Source organism: Zonotrichia leucophrys, chromosome 4A (assembly GCF_028769735.1).
Source record: "Zonotrichia leucophrys gambelii isolate GWCS_2022_RI chromosome 4A, RI_Zleu_2.0, whole genome shotgun sequence".
In the NCBI taxonomy this organism is placed as follows: domain Eukaryota; kingdom Metazoa; phylum Chordata; class Aves; order Passeriformes; family Passerellidae; genus Zonotrichia; species Zonotrichia leucophrys.
Genome location: NC_088174.1, coordinates 9,770,820 through 9,795,380, shown reverse-complemented (window position 1 = coordinate 9,795,380; position 24,561 = coordinate 9,770,820). Strand labels below are relative to the sequence as shown.

The 24,561-nt window shown below is 38.8% G+C and overlaps 1 protein-coding gene across 5 annotated transcripts in view; it reads right to left on the bottom strand.

Moving 5' to 3' along the window:
• Positions 1-24,561, bottom strand: part of TENM1 (teneurin transmembrane protein 1) — a 774,924-nt gene that overhangs the window by 111,687 nt on the left and 638,676 nt on the right. For all 5 annotated transcript variants that reach the window (XM_064713345.1, XM_064713344.1, XM_064713346.1 and 2 more), the window contains 6 exons: positions 20,955-21,107; positions 15,645-15,844; positions 14,029-14,239; positions 10,557-10,658; positions 9,327-9,521; positions 6,235-6,435 (listed from right to left, as the gene is read on the bottom strand). In XM_064713345.1, coding sequence (XP_064569415.1) covers positions 6,235-6,435; positions 9,327-9,521; positions 10,557-10,658; positions 14,029-14,239; positions 15,645-15,844; positions 20,955-21,107 — 1,062 coding nt within the window. The remainder of the gene's footprint in view (positions 1-6,234; positions 6,436-9,326; positions 9,522-10,556; positions 10,659-14,028; positions 14,240-15,644; positions 15,845-20,954; positions 21,108-24,561) is intronic.

Here is a 24,561-nt window from a genome sequence, read left to right as displayed (position 1 = left end):
ATTAAATGTTCCAATCTTTAACTAGTATTTTTTTAACAGAAACCTTGCTCATCAGATACGTTTTTGCAAACTCTTGCAACTCTACAGGAGATACAAATCAAACCAGTCACACATTGTTTTTTTCTCTTCAATGAAATATACAGTAGTAGGGAAGAGCCTTTCTACAATGTCAGACAATGTACAGCAGGGGAACTTCAATCATCCTTTTAATTAGCAGAGCAGTAACAGGCGAAGCTCCTCACAAATTACAGAAAGAGGACAGTTAGATGAAATTAAGCAAGTCCATCATTTCTTAAGAACAAAACAGCGAAGGACATTTCCAGTATAATTAAAAAGTTCTTGAGATTTGTCTAAAATAGGGAGCAGAGGGGCAGCACCAATGTGCAATTGAGCAGTCTACAGAAAATGCACGACATTACATCATGTACTGAGGAAATTTCAAGGCTATTTTCACTACTGCAAGCTCTTTGTAGTGAACAGCCTTGTCCTTGGTAAATGAGAACGACTGACACCCACATATTGCAATTCCCTAAACCTGAAGAGTTTCTGATTACGATGAAATGGGTTCACCTAATTATTTTTTCAAGCTGCAGTTTTTGATGTTTAATTTTGAAACCTATTTGAGATGTCTTGAACTACATTAATATACTGTATTATGCCTTAATTTCTTTTTGAAGTACTTTCCTGTAAAAAATGCAGACTTCTAATGATTTTTAAATTACTCCACTCTGCACATATCAATTTACAACAATTACAGCATTTTGCATTTTTCAAAGCACTTCAGTTTTAAAGACGTTTTTTGCTTCACAAGATATCGAAGGAAGAGGCTGCTGATTCATTTTTACCCTTTGTAAAATTACCACCAATCTTGCTAGGAGAGCTTAACCAAAAATAGATATGCTAAATATATACCATCTCCATATAATCATTTTAGGATGAATGTTTTTGTGACTAAGAACTGCCAGTATTCTTTTCCCAATCATAATTAGGTTGCTTCAGTGATATAAATGGATTCAGCAGAATTATGACAAATGTCCTGGAGTAAGGGGACAGAAACTGGCCTACTTTGTCTGAATAGAGTCTAAAGAAATGAATGCAGGACAGGATGTCAGAGGCATCAGCTCTGTCACAGATTTCTCAGCCTATAATATTTTAGGCACAGTGCTGCAATTAATTAGTGACTCAGGGCTGGATTCTCACCTAAAACACACTGGGACTGCACTGCTAGTATCACTGCAGGTACACTAATTTATGCAAGGCTCTGCCCCCCTGAACAACTCTGTCATCCATTTTCTCTTGATTTCTCTCCCTTAATCTCAAGGCTCCATGTTAAAGGTGTCAATCTGAGAACAGAAGACGAGGTTTTTTATTCAGTTGATGCTGCACCTTCAATTAGCCAGAGTTTGCCTTCTACCTGACAGGAGCAGTCAGCACTACGAGTTTGATTTTCTCTTTCTGAAAAGCACTGCCTAGACACCTCAAGGGGAGATGACTCATTAACATCAAGGCATTTTGGGTGACAGCCTATAAATAAAGCAACAAAGATCCATAGACAGTAAGTAGAAAGATGTATACTGAAGTCCTGGTGATATTAAAATAGTGCAATATGAGTCTTCCATCCTACTGACTGTGTCATTTATCAGTAGATCACACCCCTACTGCCCAGGTCAGCTGAGATGTATGCTGAAGGTCTCACTGATAATGGATTTTCACACACTATCATAGCAGGGTTCAGCATGGTGTAAAGATGCTGAGACTCTGAAATACTCCAAGGATGACCTTTTTCAGTACAGGTGACTTTCACAAAACATATTATATAATCAGTCTGACTTGGAACAAAGTATGAAATTTCTGTTCTCCACATCTCATAGAGGCAGGGGAAGACTAAATGAGAAATGGAACTCAGTCTCTTGTGCATATCTACTGTCAGATGGCTAAACTGGTAATGGCTGAATGTCTTCAAGCATTTTGGTGTGACTTGCCAAAGGATGACCAAACTAGGGAAAAACCCTAAAATTAAATGGGCAAAGTGATAAACAAGATAGCAACGAATTAATTCCAAAACCAAAGGTGTTCATCTGTGTTGTGAGCATTATAATGGATTTTTAATTTTCAGTGCTTTATATCAGAGAAGCATCTGTTTTTTCACAGGCTAATTATTAGAGAGATGAAATCACATCTATTTTTTAGCATGAGCTAAAGCCATTTCAATGTTTGAAGATGACCTGTTTGCTCTATGGTTGATGTTACTGTTGGGAACATCTTGGACAATGTAGAGCTGTAGCAGTGCTGGTGCTGTTCCTTTTTGCCTTGGAAACACTTTGAGAATCAAAATGGTGAAAAACAGCTCTTCTCAGAGATGTCTGTGGATCTCTGCCTGAGATGAGCTTAGCCTGACTCTGATGCCTGTGCCTCTCTTCAGGCAAAATGGACCTAACTCCCCTTAATTCTTGCACAGTCCAAAGAATACTGCAGAAAGCAGGACAGATGACTGTTCAAGGTACAGCAAGTAAAACAACTAAAGAAATAAAGTTCCTGTGGAAGAAGATGCTAGATCTCTGTGTATTTCAGCATGGACCACACTACAGGTAAAGGCAGCAAGCAACATCTGCCCAGGCCAGTAGCAATGGAAGAATCAAACATATTACTGCAGGCTTGGGATCCTTACAACTGGAATTATAAGCTGTGTCCCAGGTACAGCACTTGAAAACACTCTGCTGGAACAACTCTGTGTGGCTTCTCTACAAATTTCTGACACTGATATAATTTTGAAGCAGTGAAAGGCACAGCTTGTTTTTGACCTTCAGCATTAAGGCCAGTTGGCAAACTGGCACAAGAGACTAATCCATCTCCCTCATGGTAAATCCATGCCAGTATATATAACCAATCTATATCCATACAGAACAGTTAGAACACTTTGATCTTGTCCATATAATAAACCAAAGACAGACAGAAGGTACTTTTAAAATTTCTTCTCCTGATCACATATGGCTGTCAAAAAGACACAATGTTGTTTTGATTGGTGTAGCTAAAAATCTGCCAGAATCCTTCCAGGGTGAAGTTCAGTTGATGCTGCCTAAAGAAGGCAGAAGAATCAGTGGTGTATTATCTGTATGTTTGTAGTTAGCTGATAGGAAGAGCCTTTACAAAGATGCTCATAAGCAGCAAGGCAAAACTTAAATGAAAACCATGTCATCTCTGGGAGAGGCAAATTGAAATCTGAGCTAACAAATGAAAATGAATTTTCATGGAAGTTCAATATTGTAGGGTGGAAAGAGGCCAAATATATCTGAAACAGATATCCAGCCAAGGATATTGAAAGGATGGATCTTAACAGAGCTGAACAAAAATGCAGCCTAAGTTGTGCCCTACAAGTAGTACAGGATTAGCGATACTAAGTGTCAGAACAACTTTCAAGCTATATTGAACTGCATTTATTGAGAACCAATTTAAACACAGCTTTGAAGTTCTGCAAGAGGATTTTCTGGCCCCCAAGGGATGACAATTGTGTGGCAATAAATTTAAAAAAGAAGTGTCTGGAGGTGGTGCAGTGATATTGGGTTGTGCCAGTTCACAGGTCAGAGTAGAGGTCAGGCTGGACACTGGAAAGGACTTCAAATAATTTGCCAGTCTTTCACCTCACAGAAAGAAACATGATTGCAAGACTTTGCACCTATTCAGACTAGGAGTGGAAGGTGCACTTCTTAGCAGAGAGGGCCAGACACAATTGAAACAATTTATCTAGGAAATGGTAGACTACCCTTCATTTTCTGTCTCTGTGTGAAGCTTCACTTTCAAAAAACTAAACAGAAACTATGAGTGTCAAGCTAAAACTGAAGGATGATTGTTATTTTTTGGTAATGTTCTACAGAAAATCAAACAATATAAACAACATAGTCTTTTCCAGCCTCAAAAAATCCATTAATGATTCCAGAGCTCAGGCTGGGCCTCCAAACTGGCAATTCTTAAGGATATGCACAGATCACAGTTACCCTTCATCTCTCTTCTGCCCATACTGATTCTTTCCCCAGTCTGCCACTTTTAAAGTTTCTATTGTTTGAAGAGCTAGAGATGGGTAGGTAGGGGAAGGTATCATAGAGTTGGCTCATCCCTCTTTAGGTTGGGCCACACTGTATCGGGACCAGCATATTCAAAACCATTCTAGAACCTTTGCTATTTCTCCCTTTTTAAGTCTGCCAAGATATACTAACTTCTATTTTTAAAATCCCATAAGACTAAATATAATACATCCCTGTGTTTTGAAAGTACTCGGAATTTGCTGGGGAACACAGAAATCCTCAAGGCAAGACCCTATATTCTTCAAGGTGCTACAGAAAGGCAAATTTTCACAGCACTGTGAATGATGTGGTACAGAGATGGCAAAGTGCAAGGGTTTGAGGCAGGCTGAGAGACTGCTGGCTTCTCAGCTGCAAAGCTCTGCTGTTGTCTGACTCCAGACAAGCAGTCTGTGCTTTACCATTTCATCCTCTTCATTGCACAGAACCTCATAACTTTCTCCATTCACATATGACAACTCCTTTACTGTGACCTTGTTACTCCTCTTATGCTTCCTTACTAAATTCATTTGGTGTTTTCCTTACTCACTAAAATCAAGCTTTATTTTCCACATGTACAGCAATCACTGATCCTAGGAAGAGCATCTCAGGCACAAATGAACATCTTATACTTCAGTCTAACACTCAGCATATTGCCAAGGGCATCCTGAATCTGGTCTAACACCTAAGAAGAAACATATTTGAAAGGAGAAGTCTGAAGCATCTGGCTATGCTGCCTGTTGGCAGTTGGAAAAGCATCCTTTGACAACTCAGGATACACTAGGGGTGAAGAGACGTATTTTCTCTACTGATGGAGGTAAAGAGGTTCCCTTCCAAAAATGTTCAAAGCACTGGAGTTTATTTATTAGTCTTTTAATTCCTTACTTAATATCTAACTGTCCCACACAGCTGACACAACAGACCCATCTGAGACTAACATTGCTTTTTGAGCTACAATAACATTGTATTAAAACAGAATTAGTTTGCAATATTTTTGAGTAAAAAATTAGTACATAGTAACACCTCTCTTAATTATTTGCTTCATCAGTGGAAATATTGCTATAATACTAAGCCTCAGGGAGTATTTTTAATATATAATAAAATACAGGATAAAAATGCAAACAACTAATGCAATTGGCTTTTGCTGAAAACCAATAAAAAGTCAATTCTTATCAAAGCAGGTGCCATATCTGACAGTGTCAAACTAAAATTGCATGCATTAATTTTGGAGTGTAGACTGCATGCAAGGTCCTTGTAACAAACACTGAAAATTATTAGAAGGTCAATATTTTGTTGCTTAAAAATTCATCATGTAGAGGAGCATTTTATAAGTCCCTACTTAAAGACCATAATCACACACTTTGAAGAGCTGTGCAGAAATTTATACTGTTCCAAGTGCTCTTCTGAATGATGATTTCTAAGAAAAATTGGTGACTTGGACCACTGGCTGTATTTCACAGTATTCAGCAGATCTGTCACTTGCATCTATTCTCTACTAGGATGTGCTACTTATCATCTGAGATTCTGGCTCTGTGGGCTCTATAGGGGAAAAAATAGTAGTACAGACACTGGTAATGACATGCTCCACTACAGAGCAAAATGTGCAGAGTGCATTGATTTCAGGAAAACAAAATGTAGCACGTAGGAAATCCATTTCAACTCTTAATCTAGTTTAGGGGGATCAAACTTCGATGGTCCTCTGAGGAGGAAGAGAGTTTTTATCCCAGCATGAGAGAATTACAGTCTTTTTTGTTTAATTTTTTTTTCTTGACAGAGCTTTCCTACTCATCAGTCATTGTGTTTAGAATTTTTTTTTTTTTTAAAACATCTTCCCAATCTCTCTTGGAACTGTGGATTCCCTGATTGCATGAGCCTGACAGGTGCTCAGCAGCTCAGGTGAGAGTCACATTTGCCCCCAGTGCATGCCAGGAGGCATCAGCCCTCTTGCAGGATGTCACGCCACCAGACAGAAACATTCTTGTCACAGAGAAAATACATTTCTTATTCTTGGCAACTGAAAGCCAGTTGCTGACAGCCCATGAAGTGCCATGCCACAGTACTCATGGTTCATCCCTATCTTGTTTTTAAAATTCCTATTAGCACAGCAACAGCAACTACTTTCTTTCACGCCTCCAGCAGAAAGCACAGGCAATGCTGATACAGCCAAGTCTCATCCTACCTGTGGAGCAGTCAGGTCCTGTCCACTGTGGCTCGCAGCTGCAGAGCCCTGTGTCCAGCAGGAAGGTGCCATGGCCTGAGCACTGCTCCTGGCACACGGGCAGCGCAGTCTCACAGTTGACCCCGCCCCAGCCCGTGGAGCAGTGACATTCCCCCTGCACGCACACGCCGTGCCCGGAGCACATGGGGTCCAGGCAGTCCTCTGGAAGGAAGGGAATATACAACTTAGAGCATGAAACTCACACCTTTACAGTTATTTACCAGTGAAATACAACAGGGATTTAGATTAATTTGATGATTTTTTGGTGCAAATACTCAACTGAAAAAATGTTAGCAAACACAAGGGAAAAAGAGTCTGTTAACATCTGTGCAAAGGTATAAGTCAAAAACAAGGGAAAAAGCAAGCACATAGACTGTTAGAGGCCATATAAATCTCTTGTCATGGATTTTGTCTTATTTTTAAAACACAGATTCCCAGGACAGATCTATTGGTCTCAGTTGGTGAGGTCTGTGCTTCAGTAGTAGAGCTGGGAAACTGCTGGAGCAATTAATAGTTAATTCTGTAATTGTGCCTTGTATTTCCATTAGGGTATTAGTGCACTGTGTTTTATTTACATCTGGGAAAAGAAAGATTTATTCTTTCACCTTCCTGTGAAAAGCTATCTCTGTAGCTGAAAATCTGCTACAAAAAAAGGTTATCCACTAAGACTGAGTAGTGAATCTCTGACTCAATGCTTGCTGTAAAAAAAAATAATTCCCATACACATAAAAAATATGTGCTGGGCAATTGCAGGTAATGAACAGCTTCATAAAAGTCATAATCTACTGATGAACAATTTGCAAACAAAGAACTAAATTTGTTCTCAATTTGGATTAAACTATTCCTAGTGAAAAATTCAGGAGCTCTGTAGAGGAATTTAAATCAGCTGGTTAGTGCTGTATGAGCAGCATATTCTTTCACAAAGCCCCAGCACTGCTTTAACAAGACAGGGTTTAAGCAGGAAGCAGCCAGCCTTCCCTGGAGGCTGCAGGAAGACTGTGGAGCTGAAGGATCTGAGTATGGGAAAGAATTAGCCAGAAGCCCATTGATGTTACATCGTGCTTCAGACGGATGTTAAAGAGACACTGTGAAAGTTCTGCTAGGTATTTCTCAAGTACCAGCACAAGCACTGTTTTAATAATTAAACTGTAAACTTAACAAACAGCAGCCTGTGTTACAGGAATGAAAAGATGTTTTCTGCTTCAGGAAGGGAAGGCTAAATACTTCAGACATAGAAATTAATGGCCTCCAGTTTATAGGACCTTTCAATCTAAAAATAAAGAAGTAAAGCTTTATCTTTTGAACTGCTTTGCCACCAATTCAATATTTTATTTCAGGATTTATTCTGTACCTTTTTAAGCCTTCCAGGCTTGTGCACAGTGTAATTCTGAGAGAGGGAATCAAGTGTTTCTGGACAATGCACATCTTGCTAAGCATAGGACAAAAATACACAGCAATTTTCCCTCATCCTGAGACAGCTCTTTATTTTGCTGATATTTTAAAATTAATAGAATGACTCCATTTTAGGAATGATAATCTGGCAGGACAAAGGGACCTCCAGAGCAATGAATACATGGAGTTACTGGTGCTCCCTGGATAGTACATCTGTTGCTGTGTCTGTTAACAGCACTGCTATAAGACTAAATCTTGTTTACATACAATAAAATAATCTTAATTCCTTACAGAATTCCCTAACTACTGCACTAGCTATGTTTTACAATACAAAGTGAACACTCATATCAAGGACACACTGCTACAATAAAACCCCACTGTACTTGGTTACACAGGTTTGCTTCATCCACCATATTTCAGTATTTCTACATAATTACACCTTATTTTATAATTTAAATAAGTTTCTTACTGTAAAAATCTAATGTTTTCCCAGTCTCAGTTTCAATAACTGTCTGAGTATATTTATGTCAGTTTTTTCCCTAACCATTTTGCAGGATCTCATTATGGCAAGAAACAAAGCAACTGAAAACAGCAGTCAGCCTCTCACCACCACAGGCTTGTTCAGCATCATGGCCTCACTGAGGAAATCTGTGTATTACTTGCTTTTTCCCATTTGGGTTTTCTTGATTTCTGAAACTACCAACAATTGACTATGTCAGAAGCATTCTCTTGATCCTCCCTTTAAAAACCATTCCAGGTATGTCAAATCTATCAAATTCATCCTGGACATTTTTCTGACTAGAGAATTCAAGCAACATAAAAAGCCTCCTGTGTGTGCTACTCAAAAGAATTACTGAAAATCTCTACAGCAGGACACACAAAGTATGCTGTCAGGAGCTCCAGGCTAAAGCGACTAGTGAAAAATCATCAAATCAGGGAAAGCAAGAGGAAGAGTTCTGCTTTCTGAGGCTATGCACAAGGGAAAAAAGTCAAAGCTGATGAGCAATCTCAGACATGCTGAGGGAAACAACAACTGCTCCTGTTTATAGATGAGGGCAGAGACACATCAGCACCATAAGCAGCAAAACCACAATACCTTCTTCTCACAGAATTTCCCACTTTTTGTTAGCCAAGCCTTAAAGGATGCCAGTTTAGTGCTGTGAGCAAAGACTCCCAGTAAAAATGACATATGACAACAGAATTACACAATATGTTCTGGTAAACTAACCTGTTTGCTGCCCTTTCAGCTTTATATTGTCAGAAAAATCTAAGATATAACAGAATGAAAAAGGGAAAAGCTGATTACACTAGTCTGATTGCTTTGGAGAACTAACACATCTTGTTTTGTTTAAATGATCTTCTGACTGCCTTACCTTGAGCTTTTGGCCAAATCGAAATAAATAATTTTATCTTTTCAAATAAAAATGTGAACTTTATGTGATCAGTCCAGAGGACTGTTACCAAGACCTGAATACCTTTACCTTTGACAAACTTCTATTTAACATTACTTTCTGTCAGACAGTAAAGGCAGTTTTGAGAAAAATAGTTCTGCTTCACAGAAAGCTGATCACATCCCTGTGAATTTTTAACTACCTTAAACCAGGTGGAAATTAAAGACAAAAATCAACCCTCCTGACCATGAAGAAGGAAATTTCACAAACCTTCCTCACAAATCTCTCCTTTGTATCCGGGGACACAGATGCAGACGCCCATGATGCAGGTACCATGGCCAAAGCAGGTTGGATCAATACACTGCTCTTCTGGAACATCACACTCTGCACCTTTCCAGCCATTTCGACACACACAGTGACCTTTCTCATATTCTCCATTTCCACTGCACAGCACTGGACAGGAATCTGAAGAAGGCAGATTGACCTTTTTAATGTATTTACATACTTACATAGATTAACATTTATTGCATTTATTGTTCTGTAAAATTGCTTTTCCACTCCAGCTCCTCAATTCTTCATTTGGTTCAAGGGTTGTCACAGACTGAAATCTCTGAACTAGGCAGTACAGCAGTAATACAATGTCCTTGTCTCCTCAGTCTCTCTTGTATACCTTAATTTTGACCAGAAATGGGATATCTTAAAAGATAAAACCAACTCTCCCCTTGATTGGCCTCTGCAGAAAATTTGCAGGGGTGCCTGATTTTCAGTAAGATTAATATTTATTTCCTGTGAACTGAAGCAAGATCCTGCCTTTTTCTTCTAAGAAGCCTTAATATCATTGAAATTGTAGCCATTGCTGATCTGTATGTAAACCAGCAATGTGGAAGCTTACTTTTACAATCCAGTATCAATTTCTGAGCCAACTGAGTCTTAAAAAAATTAATCCTACATTTGAGGAGACATTGGGAAATCATGAGAATTTCTGGACATCACATGCAGTGGATAATGGATAATACTTACAGAAATATCTGAAACAGAAGTAAGCTCACTTAACATGCTTTTTTGCCCTAATGCTAGAAAACTGTCTTTAAGCTGCTTTAGGTTTCTTATCTGCACCCTATTTAAGTTAAGACTACAGAAGCATTTGATTTACTTATGTTTTCTCCAAAGTGAAACCTGCTTGTTACTTTTAAGTAGCAGAAAACATTATGCTATGCTAACCACCTATTAAAAATGTATTTTACAATCACAGACAGGATGCAAAGGTGGATGGAGGAACCTATTAAATTTGAAAGTCAGGGAGGGAGAAGTGGTTGATCCGTGTTAACTCAAGTACAGCATAAAGAAACTTTCCACATGTGTGCTTGTACTGTATCTGCCATCTGGCTGGAAAAAGGAATTTAATCTCCTTTAATCACTTTGAATCTTTGCAAGCCCAGCAGTCACACACCATAATCATGATCCCTGTCATGCACCATGGGTCAGTTAATATGAGATTACCTTTTGCACAATCAGGACCAAGGAATCCTGGGAAGCAGTGGCAGTGGCCTGAGATACATTCTCCATTTCCATTGCAATTAGTAGAGCAGTCATCCAGGATTTCTGTTTATTCAGGCAATTGTGCACAAAGAAAAACATAAATTGGTTAAATTTGAAATGAATGGCATCTTCACCTCACTCTGCAGGACACATCTCAACATACAAATAGGTGCAGAAGCAGTAAAAAGCCCATTTTCATTCACAGGGAGCATAAAACAAAACTCCTGTTCAAGCAGCTTACAAATATTTATTAGATTTTTTCTTGACAGCTTTGAGATAACAGGTGCATCATTTATATTACAACAAAAAGCTTTTAAAGTAAGTGTTCATGTAAAATTTACCACCATTAAAAGCACTGCAGGAACCTGAGTATTTGCTGAAAAATGTCCACCTTAAACACTTTCTTTTCTTGCTGAAGTAATTTGTTTGAAACCTGTTTATAGAGTAAATTGCCTTCTATCGTGTTCATTTGAACCGTGTGAATTGAATCCCTTAGAGAAGGGTAGGATTTCCACTTCTATACAATCAGATAAACAAAAAAATAATCTTTTGTACAGTGATGAAATTCAATGTGATAAAGAACTAAGAACTAGATTTGAAGGGAAAAACCCCCACCTTCAGTTCTGATCTTAAACCTGCCCATGTTTTATCTCACAGCTTTGGATATTAAGCCACTTAACCTCACACATCTGAGGACAGGCTCCTATCTGTACATGGGTTAGCTGGTTCCAATTTACACATGTATTTCCTACAGGAATGCAGTGGATTCACTGATTTTTATGGATTTTCCATAAAGAATATAAAGTAAATTGAAGCTAAGATGATCCTTTGTGGGGAGCAGGTCACTGTCAGACCAGCTCCAGGACTGAGGGGCTCTGCAGCCCAGGCAGGTGCTGGATGGGAGAGAGACTCTGGAGCCAGGGGAACTGGCACTGTCCAAAGGCCACATCCACTAAGACATGTGGTGAAGTACCCCTGGCTATGGAAAATAGGAAACTTGACACCTTTCCCACAAAATAATTGAGGAGAAGGAAGAAAATTCAGATATACAATTAATTAAAAAAAATAAGTGTATATATATATAACTGATATAAGTATATTTTGATCATTATGGACACTTAGGTAAGGATTAGCTCCTCTTGAAAGCTCCTATGGTTATATGAATTCATTCTTTTCAGGCTATCAGTTTTTACCAAAGAACAGACATTTGATATGCATCTGTTCACCAGATATCCACAACCTATACAAAGATGTCTGTTCTGAAGTTTAAAAAACAGCTCATTTTTAGAATGAAGATTTTTTCTCAGAAATGCTGGTCATTACTAATTTGGTTATATTAGTTATATAATAGTTATAATACTGTTCATTATTGACTCTTCTATTGCTCTATGTGTGCACTTGCCTGCCTTCTCTCAGTTTTCCTAGAATCACATGGCAAATGATCCCCACACTGACCTGAAGAATGAATGATTTTAGAAGCTATTTCCCCTCTGTGCAATGCCCACTTTGGGCTGCCCTTTCTTTAGTTAACAGAAGTACTTGAAGCATGTCACATTTTGCATGCAATTTACCCTCCTCAGGAAAGTCTGATCAGAATTTCAGTAAAAATCAATTTTGAACACAACTAACACAGAGCATCTTGAAATACAATCTGACAGATGCTGATGAGGGGCATGGCTGGTTCTCAGGAGAATTTGGCAGAGATGCATCCAAGCTCTTGCTCTGTTCTAAGGGTTTCTGGTCCTGGCTGATTCCTTTGTTGGCAGAGATGTCAAATATGACTAGACCAGTCTGGGTAAGAAGAAGAAGAATGCCTCAAGGATATAGATTTTTTTTTTGGTGGAAAAGAAGAAACAATCAAGTTCTGATGCACATAAAGGACATAGATATATATCCTCTAGACATGTAGATATCCTTGATATATATCTCCTAGATATATATATCAAGGATATAGATTTTTTTTTGTGGAAAAGAAGAAACAATCAAGTTATGCTGCACAGAAGACCAGGAGAAGGTGATACACAGGTTATGAAAACACAATAGCTGGCAGTATGCTCAAATGCACAAACAGTAGAGCCTTGCAGCAGCATGAACAGACTTTTTCCCAAAATTATCTTCTTGCAGGCATTTTGAAGGTGAAGCACAAGGATTCCTGCCTGCACTGTGGCTCACACACTTCCCCCTTTCATAGTCTCTTCTGCTTATTGGCCACAGAGGGGATGGAACATGAATTAAAGACTGCCAATTAATTTCATTTTCGGGGTGGGGGTGTGAGGAAGGGGAGGAGTAGAAGTTTTGCTACTAAATGAAATATTATTTAAACCCTCCTGTATAAACCCTGCTGTCTTACAATAAAAATAAACAAGGGATCAGGAATTTGGACACTGGACCGGTTTTATGGTCTTTGTAGAGCATCTGCAAAGATGCTTCATAAATTGCTTGACTCTTATTCTCTCAGATGGAATTGAATAATGGCATATTTTCTTGTAGAAGTTCAACTTTTTTGAACAGAGAAACTATGAAATTTTACACCAGAACCAGTCATTACAACTCTATCTCAATTTCTAATTTTTTTCTTCTATGCAAGTCCTTCAGAATATGGGTATTTGAATCACACTGTCCTGCTCTGCAAGGTGTTTACCACACAGTAAAAATAGTATCCACTTGCTCTCAAGAGCAGATGGCACGTCCATTACTAGTAAAGACATCTTGCTCAACATATGGTAGAACAGGTTAACTAAAGGGTATAGTGGTTAAAGTCTTGCAGCAAACTGAGACTGTCATAAATACAACACTTCACCTAAATTTAAATTCCAAAAAAGCCCTACGTGTGAGGACTGCTCACTCACAACACCTACATCTGCAAACACTTGCCCACCTATGCATGTTAAAAAGGCAGGAGGAATCTCATATGCAACCAGGACACTGCCTCCTGTATTTGTTCTCTGTATTCCAAACAAAACGGTGCATTTGAGTAACTGCATAACAAACCAGCATCCATGCATCAAACAACACTCACAAACAAATCCACAAAAGATTTTATAAATTACAGCTGACTAAAATACTGGAAATAAAGACTTAAAGCCTGGATAATTTTTGTAGTATTTATGGCCCACATAAGTAGAGAGGGCAGATATAATCTCTTTTACTTGGAAAAAGATAACACCAGAAATCATTCAAGCATTTAAGCTATCATATAAAAATCTTAACACATGACAAATTCACACTTAATTTGATAACATCCATCTGTAATATACAAATATTGCTATTTGTCTAACATTGGCTTAACATGATGTTGCTCCACTGGGGTTAATTAAACTAAGCTGAAATAAAACATATTTAAGAGAATACTTAAGAGGAGCTGGAATACATCAAACACATCTTTGTAATGTAATAATCATCATAATAATAATTACATAGTGATTTTTCTTACCAATGGCTGTAGTTAGTACAAACACTTGCTCTACTTTCTTTCCATCATTGTAGAATGCCATATGCCAAGCTCCTTGATCCATGTACTCGATGAAACCTGTCTCTTGCAGGGAAGTCAAGATCAGGTTCCTGGGAGCTTGCTGAGGCTCCTCTGAGTTTTTTGGTTCCTGTTTAATTAACTGTTTTCCATCCATCAGTTTTACAAAATCAAACTGAAATAATAATGAGCAAAAATTAACCACCTAGCAAATATTCATGAATCTACTCTGCATGTCTCCTTCAAACATGAATTAACAGTTGAAATCTTAAGAGGAATTGCCTAAGTATTCACCAATGCAGACAGCAATTACATAACCTAGTCAATTTGGCTTAAGTTTACATACAGAAAGCATTATCATAGTTCAGAAATGTGGCATCAAAACTGGTATAACTGTTTGCTATAGCAGGGTAAAATCAGACTTGCTACACTAGATACAGCAGATTCAGTCCAAAAATTACATCTCTTCAATGGGAATAATTCCAAAATTCCCAAAGTGTAGTGCCTATGCTATGCAGCTATTAATCTCAAATGCCAAGAGCAAATGAAAAACCTGTAGTTCTTTATCAGATTTTTAAATCCTTAATCTCCTTGATAACACTATCAGATATCAAAACCTCAATATACTTTTTCTTTATATTTAATTTCAGTAATGCAAATTAGTATATATTTTTTACAGGAAAGTTCTTAATACCAGGTGGATGCTGACAACTTCAACGCCTGTTAACCTCAAAGAGAGATTTCTATGAATCCCTGTCCAAGAAATAGACATATTTCTCTAGGTTTTTTAGGCATTCTGATTTTCAGTAAAGTTCATTGTCAGCTTGACGGAAGATCCAACTTCTATTAAAGTCAGTGACACCTGAAAGTGCATATTTCCAATACCAAAACTCTAGTAAAAATTTTTTGAGGTTAGAGTAGATGATCTCCAGTGGTCCATTATAGACAATCTTTCCATGATTCTACATATGTTTATCACACTCTGTGGAGTGTGATCCTGCTATAAAGAAAGATTAAAAATTTACTATCCATAAAAATGACGGCTTCATATGCCAAATACATTAGGCCTAAACAAAAAAGCAGGATGTGACTAGCAATATTGCATGTGACTGCTTAGCTAGATTTTCTCTTGCAAAATCCCCAGGAGTACGCACTCAAAAATAATTTTGATCTTAGCAACCAGAGAGAGTTTTTTCCTTTTCTGTTAACTCTTTAGACTGACTGTACTATCTATTTGTTTTAAGGGAATCATATAAAAATTAAAGCATTTTCAAGTGAACTGGAATTTCATCACTTGCATGGAAGACACTGGATTTATGCAGCAGGACAATGTGTACCTGTTCAGTCTCCCAGACAGTCACATCCCTGGGGTCACAGCTGCTGACCTGTCTGCTCTGACACTGTGCTCTGGGAGAGCATGGTTTGACATACTGCTAGAGCTCAGTAAAAAGAAAAGGCTAACCAGACTGGTTACTGCCAGTCCTTCCCTCCCTCTCTGCTTTGAAAGCGTGTTGTGAACACTCCTGTACACTGCTGATTGAAAATGTAAGTGTGATAGAACCAGGATCATTTCCAATTACCTGAGTGTGAGTAGGTGGGATGTTTCTTCTGCCATAAATCCCCAGCAGAGAATCCTTTGCCAGCGAAATGTTGAATTTCAGGTACACGGGGTGATGTATGGTAATTTGGAAGCGCCAGAACAAACCAGGTGGGATGGTCTGCATAACCTGCGCTCCAATCTCCACTTCTCCCGTGTCTATGGCCCGGCCCTTCTGAAACACTGATTTTCCAGAAACAAACAAATAGCCAGTTGAGTATTTACAGAAGAGAGAAGGTTACAAGGTATAAACATGCCTTAGATATATTGGAATATACAAAAACCAACTCCTAACACTGATAACTACATTTTTTATTCAACAAGTCAGAAAACACAAACAAACACGAACAACATATTTCCAACAAGTGTCACAGCATATTTTTTGACATGATTTTTGCTGATTATGAACACTTTACTGATTATGAAAAGGTAGAACTGCTGCTGTGTAAACCATGGTCTTTGCCCATCAACTATGCAACCAAAACACATTTAACTGCGAATACACAGAGCGAGGACAGTGGGAAATTCTCCCTCTGGCACAGATTTCTGACTGCTGCTGAAGGGGCATTGCAGAAGCTACACAAATGGTCTCCAGTGAGGACAGAAAATCCATCAAACATGGTAGTTCAGAGCCCCTGTCCAAGGCCTGGATTTCTATTAATCACCATTCCTAATGGTTTTATTATGGTAGTGTTAATCTAGTCCTGAAGAAGTGAAGAACATCTGTTCTGGCTTGGTCTTCATGAAAGCATAATAGGGGCATGAGGACAGGCAAAAGCACTCTGAAGATAAAACTGGCATGATTTCATAATGCTGGACAATAAATTTGCAGACATCTACAATGTGTACCTTCACACATGTGTGTGAGAGTGCTGAAACACAAAGTGAAATGGAAAGCATAAGGAAGACTTTGCCAAACTAAATTGGAGCTGGCTTGCTTTGCTGGCTTATATCACCATCTTTATGTTTTTTACTGCCTGTCTGTGATCAGCATTGTGACATGCTGCAAATCCTGACCCAATCCTGCTAACATTTGAGCTAATTCCACTGAAAGGTTTGTAAAACTCTCTTGACATTTCCATACTCTGAACTAAGGTAAAAGCAGGATAGTGTGTGGCATTAGAGGACAAGTCAGGAGAAGATTGAATTCAGCAGCCATACCCATCTATGTTTCATTTCATTCCAGAATCACAATGAAAAATAACCAGGGCAAAGTGACTGGAGCCTCATCTTTTACAATACATGGATATAAATATCTAAACCAACATAATGTACATGAAATTTTATAAATCACCCCTGGAAATGAAAACAGCAGTAGCAAAGCTAGGCCAGCTTTTGCCTGAGTATGTTAATAACAAAGCCCCTCTGTGGGACCTTACATAGGCTTTAACTAGCGTAGGAAGTACTTAGCATTCTTAATGAATAGAGATTTAATTTACAAGGCAGGAGCAATTCTCAGGGCACCAGATCTTCCAGCTTTACAGCTGCTTTGTGTCATCAAACCCACAGCAAGAATGAAGGACTAACTTGTAACACCTCACCACGTAAATACATCCATTTTTAGAGTAGGAACTTGTAATATAGTACTCTAAAAATACACCACTTAGTTTTTGAGTTAAAATATTTCCAAATTGCTACTTGAGCAATGTTCAAGATGAGACTACTTCTGCCCAACTTGCTTCATAGAAAAAATTTTGAATGTTGAGTTTTGAAAAAAGAATTAAACTTTCTCTGTTGTACAATGAAAGTGGATCCCTTTCCATCCCAATCTATAAAAGATCCTACTTGGCTTATGCAAATTTAAAAACCTTCTCTCCTATTTCCAATACTCTAGAGATATTAAATCTTAATGATTCTTTGCAAGCAATTACCCTGGGTTAAGTAAAACACTATGGGTTTTTTTGATGATATTGATACATGGTAATTAATATGATTCAATTTCAAGACAATAGAGCACTAAGTAAAAAGTTAAGGATACAGTATGATTTTTGAAGTTAAAGGCCTTACTGGTTAGTGTTCAAGGTCTTTAACATACAGTAGCTACTTGTATTTTGGAATGAGAAGGTCTGTTTCCTTGTTGAAAGGAAAAAGTGTTATGTTGTCAGTCTGGCTGAATTCTCACTAATTGATTTAATCAAATTATGCTGAATATTATATTAGTGTTGCGATGTACCTTAGGAGTTTTTCCACATTTGGCTGAATACCTTTGCTTTCACAATAATTTAATATAAGCTTAAAAACCCAGATGCACTTATATGTACATATATCTCATCCCTTGGGAGAGAAGTGCAGGCTGCTGTTCACAATGCTAACAGGAAAACACACATACTATCTGCCCCTACTGATAGGATGCAGCCACAGAATCCCCACCTTTCAAATGTTAATTTTTCACCCAACCACAGAGCATGGAAAGGCCTTTGTAGGAGTCATGTCTGAAATGCATATTTTCATCTTCACTGTGCCACTCTGCTTTCTTTAGAGAAAAATAATTTAGCTTTGTTTCTGTGTTTAGTTGAACTAAGCAGGTATTTGGCTGTACAAAAAAGGCACCTGAAAACACACTCCTCACAGACTATGCTTGTGTCCTTTTTTGCTCTTTCTTGAAAAAGTCCAAAATAAGATTTTAAAGTTACAGCACTGCAATACAATTCTGCTTTTGTTGTAAAACCATTTTTTTTTATGACAAAGTATCATTTAATTATCTATATTCAATTCCTTGTACAGCTCCAATCTTGCCAACTGGGGTATTAATTCTCCCCTATGCTTTCTAAGCACAGTTTCCTCAGAAGTCTAAAACAGAAGATAGATTCCTAATCACAGCTTTCTCTTGGCTTCAAGAAAGAAAAACTCTGAACAGCGTGGTGCCAATTACCTCCACAAGAATATACCCACATGCTTATTACTACTGATCCTGAAACAATCAATTTCCTTGTACTCCCCTGATAAATACCAGCATCAATAGGATATCTGACTTTTTAATCACATTACTACATATTAAAATGTTAACTCGTGTAAACTCATAGCTGTGGGTCAGTATGTTATAAGGTGACTTCTTGAAGAAATTTGACTTCTGACTGGTTTAAATTATTGATTTTCATTAAAAGATTGGTTTAAAATATACACTTTCAAAGTCTGGAAAAGTATTCTGTACTGCTGCATTGAGTTGGGAAAATGTGAGGTTACCAGTATCTGACAGCAGTTATTTATTCCTGTGAAATTACATCAGAGGCTTTACGTTTACAGCAAAGCATCAACTTTCTGTGGTTCCTGCTGTAGGGAAAGGAGTTGCCTGTTTCCAAGTCCACCTTTTCATCACTTAGATGGAGAATTTGTTAGGAGGACTGGGAATAAAATTACTGATATATATTAAAAGTGATGGAGAGAAAAGAAAATGAGCAAAGACTAGCCAGAGTCAGCCTATGCAAGTACTAATTCCACATAATTTTCCTTGTGTTTTCCCAAGTGTATACTCCTCGCTATCTTAAACTCTGGATTACATGTTACCCCCAAAATGTGAAAGGGGCCAAGTGAGACAACAGTGCAGATCTATTCCTGACCTCTGAAACTGCTGGATAAGCCCTCAGTGAAATGGCTCTGCTAGTACAGGACTCTGCTCTTTAGTGTTGTGGGGGAGTTGTGTAGCTACACTAAAATCTGGAATTCCCAGGGGCAAGGCAGGTGGTTTGCATTTTTACCTACTTCACTCTTTATTGACTTGCATATTCTTTTCTCTATTCCAACTATCTAACTTCAAAGATTTTTGATGTTTTTCTACACATCCTTCTTTGGAAGCCAAATGCATTGGAAAAGCTTTTATTATATCTGTAATACATTGACAAAATGATTTAACACAGTTGAGGAGAACTATTTGAGGCACTTTCCATGGTGCACCAGGACAAAAATACAAAAGTGTATAAAACATTTTCTACAACTCATTACAAATCCATTCTAAGGGATGAAATAATGGAAAACAACATCATTGTCTCCTTACATGTATTTCTATTGTTCATTTATCTAATATGATCTGTATCCAGTTGTGCCACACTGATTTGCAAGATTATTGATGTGTGCAATCTTCCTCCTGGAGGGCCTGGCACAACAGCATTCCACTTTGTTGCCTATTTTCAGCCATGGATCTTACCCAGAGCACACAAAATCAGATCCCTGCTCTGCTCTAAAATTTGAAAGCTCTGTAAGTCTCCTATCACTGCAGAGCTACCAGTACAATTTTACTTTTCTCCTAACAACTGGAAAGATTAGGTTTCATATTCCACTCCCATTCACTTTGATCTGATCTGATTTATCCACTTTTTCTGTGTACCATAAAAAGAAATGGGAAGGCCATTTTCTTTTTATGGTCAGAAAGCATTGTCATGATGGCTGATGGGAAGCACAGGCCAGAGCATGTGACTAGTACTGGAGCAGGTGATCAAACCACAAAAACATCACATAACAGGACTTAAGAGGAAGGAATTGCACACCTCAGTCAGATTCTTCTCTCTGTTTCACACCCTGGCTGCACAGCCCACTCCTTTCCTATCCTAACTCAGGCACCTCAAGAGCTCTGGTTCAGCCACTTCCTTGGCAGAAGATGATTTGCATTCTTTAACAAAGCCATTTTCTGCTGCCATGAAGGACTGATGTGGCTGGGCTGTGCAGGTGACAATCCCTGCAGTGGGCACAGGGCCACAGCGAGCTGCAGAGGGAGGCGGGAGGGCAGAGCAGGGCTGTGCCCCTGGCAGCAGGGAGCTGCCACACGGGCTCAGGCATTTGTGAGAGCTGTGGGAGATTCCTGGGAGCTGATTCACTGTGACTGGGTCAGCTGGGATGTGACAGGATGCTGTGCTTTAGCTTAAACTTCAAGAACTGGATGCTTTAAAAAAGCATTAAGATTTCTACTCTTCTGCACTTCTGACCTGTTAATACAAGGAGGTTCCCTTTGCCTGAGACTGACTTTGGTCTGCAAGACAGGCACAGTGTCAAGCCCTCTGCACAAGAGGGAACAAGGCAAATATGGTCTCCCCTTCCTTGTCTCAAGACAGAAGCCAAACACTCTCATCTCTTCTCTCACTGTGCTACTGAACCTTCCTTTTCTAATGGGCTGGGTGCTAATTTCAGTGAGAGTTCTGCTAAAGGAACCTATCTGGTTATGGGATTTTCTTACCTGTTTAAAAATTATACTAAAGAAGATCAAACCTGAACTGAAAATACTGTCAAAATGTAGAAAATACAGGATCTGAAGAGCAGTAATGTTTAACAATCCATCATCTGCCTCCTTCTCATTTACACTTACCTTTTTTTTCTGTTTTGTCTGAAGCTTTTCCTCCAATTGGTGAGTAAGTAGTATCCGTGGATTCTGTTCCTTTATTTCCTTTGCTAACTCCATTTTCATAGAGCTGCCCTTCCACAGGCTGTAGTTGCCAGGTTAAACCAAACAAGTGTACTGCTGCAAAAAAATGAAGACCAATTAATTGGTGTCTAAACTACAGCACCTTCAGCGAGACTACGAAAGAATGCTATGACCCAGTTTCTGCCAAGTCAAGTATTACTTTATTCTGTTAGTAATAAATCAGAATTTCAAGGGGGCTAATGAGCAATTTACCATTTTACCTTAAAACTCAATGTTTAATTAGTTTCCACACTTTCTTCTGGAGCTCAGCCAGGTGAGGGTGATGCATTTCTGCAGCAATTAATGGAATTACTTGCACTTAAAAGGATAACAGTTGAATAAATTCAATATTGTGTGATAGATTATAAAGCTATATCAGTGTTGTCCCTCAGCTTTTGACTGTTAAAGATCTCAGATTTTGTTGACAAAAACAATGACACCAACTAAAACATCTCACCTTTCCAATCCAGTTTGAAGTGAAATTGTGCCCACTGCACTCTGAAACCCTTTCATTTAGGTTACTTACTTACAAAAACTTACTTACAGGTTACTTACTTAACCAGACTTACTCTAGAACTGCACTGCAGATAAAAAGCTGTCTCTACATCTAAAATATATGCAATTATTTAACAACAAAAATGGACAGAAATACAGTTGTTACAGTTATATGTACAAGGAAAATGACTAAATAATCCTTTTTAGAAGTTATAAACTATCTTTATTGCCATATGCAGAGGCTGCCTACTCTGCTTTGCCTGCAGAGCCATTCATGTTTTCTGCTTTCCCTTCTTTCTTTCGGATCTGAGGCCCTGAAGGATGGTTGGAGAAAGACAGCAACAGAGGATCTTATTTTAGTGTAACATGACATTACTGCAGTTAGTCTAGACAATTGCTTAGGTCTTAGTGAGAAAGGCAAATTATTCCAAGGAAGAGGTTGCCTTAGCATTGAAGCAGCTCAGCAGGGAGGACTGATGACCCATTAAAATATAGATTGAGGATGATCCCCACTGAGGAGCTGAAATTGTCACATGAAGAGCAAAGCCTGAGCAGCAGCTCTTTAGCCACATGCAGCAATTTGCACTGAGTAGGATCTGCCCACCGTGGGAGCCTAAAAGGCAATATATTTGCTCTTCCTGAGCCATGTAGGAACCTCAGAGACTCCCAGGAGAAAGAAGTGTGATCTAGAATAGGTCTTGCATTAAGAAAGTACATGGTTTTATTCTGCACTTGTACATACTTCAAGGAAAATATCTCAATACAACCAGAAAACTTGGAGTCCATTTCCCATGTGTTTGGTCACAAGTCTCACTTGCACACTGAAAAGTTAAATTATAAAAACTCAACAAAATCCCAAGCCTTGAATGGATTCCTGCCCAGGGCTTGGGAACACTACCACAAGAATGCGAAGCTGCCAAACTACAGTCATTAATTCCAGATCTGTGCACTCCAGGGTCACCCAACTACAGATACATGATCCAAATCAAGCAAATGAGAGCATTACTGCTGAATTACTGAGGTGACTGTATTTGAGAGAAATTTACTGCATCTCAAACCACTGACTCACCATCAGATCTGGACTCCGCAGACTGGGCAGGACACACCCGCTCCCCAGAAGAGGTATTAGAAGGGTACTTCTAAGCTTTCTCGTGTCAGTGGTGAGATCTCAAGCCTGGATTGCCTATTACTCTATGGTCCTGAAATCACCAAGGGACCATGATAATACTTTGAAAAGGGTCTTGCAGTCAGATCACACAGTTAAGGTCTGAGTTTTGAGATTCTTAATGTGAGACAGATCACTGCCATGGACAACAAAAAGCAGCCTTGACATCTCTAGAGTAAGTGCTCTTACTCCTGACGAGCTTCTGGACGCTATTATTATTTAAAGAGTCATTAACAAAAAAGAGAACACAGTTCAATGAGACTGATAGCTAATGAATGCACATTTCATTTATACTAATGCAAATAATTATATAAGCACTTGAAACAGATTACTGGAAGCAAAACTCAACTGCCCACATCAATAATAAGCTTTTAGTGGTTATGGAATCCTGAATATGATATTGTTTCTTTCTTACACTATTCCCATTGTTGTTATTATTCATTTCCTAGGACAGCATTTGCACATGCTGCAGAGGGTAGGTCACAAAGCCAGGGCTGAATGTTTTCCTTGGTGCATGCCCCTGCTCCATCACACACTCTCACATTATCATCCACTCAACAATTCCAGTCCTTCACTGGCTTTGTCTTCCCTCAGGCTGGGGAAGTGCTGTTGTTTTTATAGCTTGTGCCAAAGCTTGGCAAGCTGCGAAACGATCTGTATCTACGTCTGACAGTCAGCTTCCTCCCTGGAAACACCGAGTGCGTGGCACAGAGGACGGCTCTGCCAGCTCGGATGTCTCATCCCCGGGAGCTGACACAGGGCACTGGACTGGGCTACACAATGGGCACCACTGAGGGCTGTACAGCAAAGCACATGGCTGGGAAAATAACAGCTACATGAACTGATCAATGACTTCAAACACTGCAGAAACCCAGTCACCTTGCAGTCTTAAAACCATTCCAATTTTTATTACATTAATTATAGCTATTGAGAAGTTACCTTCAGATCCAGGTGACACTCTGAGAATAACCAGACCACACACACCAGTGAAGGCATTAATTCTGAGAGACACTTTATTCAGAAGTTAACTATAGATATTTATTTAGCAGACACAGAGCCCTCCCTAACCTCTTCATTTCTGTGATACTTTTCTTTTACCCAGGGTATACAAAATTCCTATGGAGCTTTTTTCCTACAACATATGTACAGTTATTTCACCAAATAAGATTACATAAAACTTTCAAATCTCCATCTCTCAAATCTCTTTAGAAATAAGTAGGCATGTACTGAATTTCATTAAAAAGCTCAAAAGAACTTCTCTTTTGAGTTATCTGCCCTTTGATTTTTTTTTTCTATTGGATTTCTGGCTTTTACAAAAAGGGGTACAGAAAATGCTGTGCAATTCAAATGTGGGCCACAATGTCACTTCCCCCAGCATAAATCCATTTGCAAGGTTCTCAGCTGTATTTCCCGTGTGTAATGCCCAGGTGTAAGCTCCTACTCCACAGAACAAATAGGAGATGATACCATCACTCTGTCTAACTTAGCCTAACTCAGGGCTGGGTAAGAAGGAGGGAGATTCACTTTCAGTGAATGTCTCTGCCCTTTCCTCCAAGCTCAACCTTCTGAAGACCTTGACTGCAGCACCCTTGAGGGCTGACTAACAGTGTGAAACCCACCATTAGGGCTAAGGATGCAGCTCAACTTCACACAGAACAGCCCTTGAAGTTTGATGACTACACTTACATTACAGAAGGAGCAAAAGCTACTCTGGCTCTCCCTATCTGGCATTCCAAAAAATTTCTGCAATCACCTACCCTGTATTTTGCAGCACCTAAAACACTTCAGGTACTGGTGGGGTGTGTAAAATCACTGCTGAGCTGCTACAGTTCCAGGCAATACCCAAGGGCC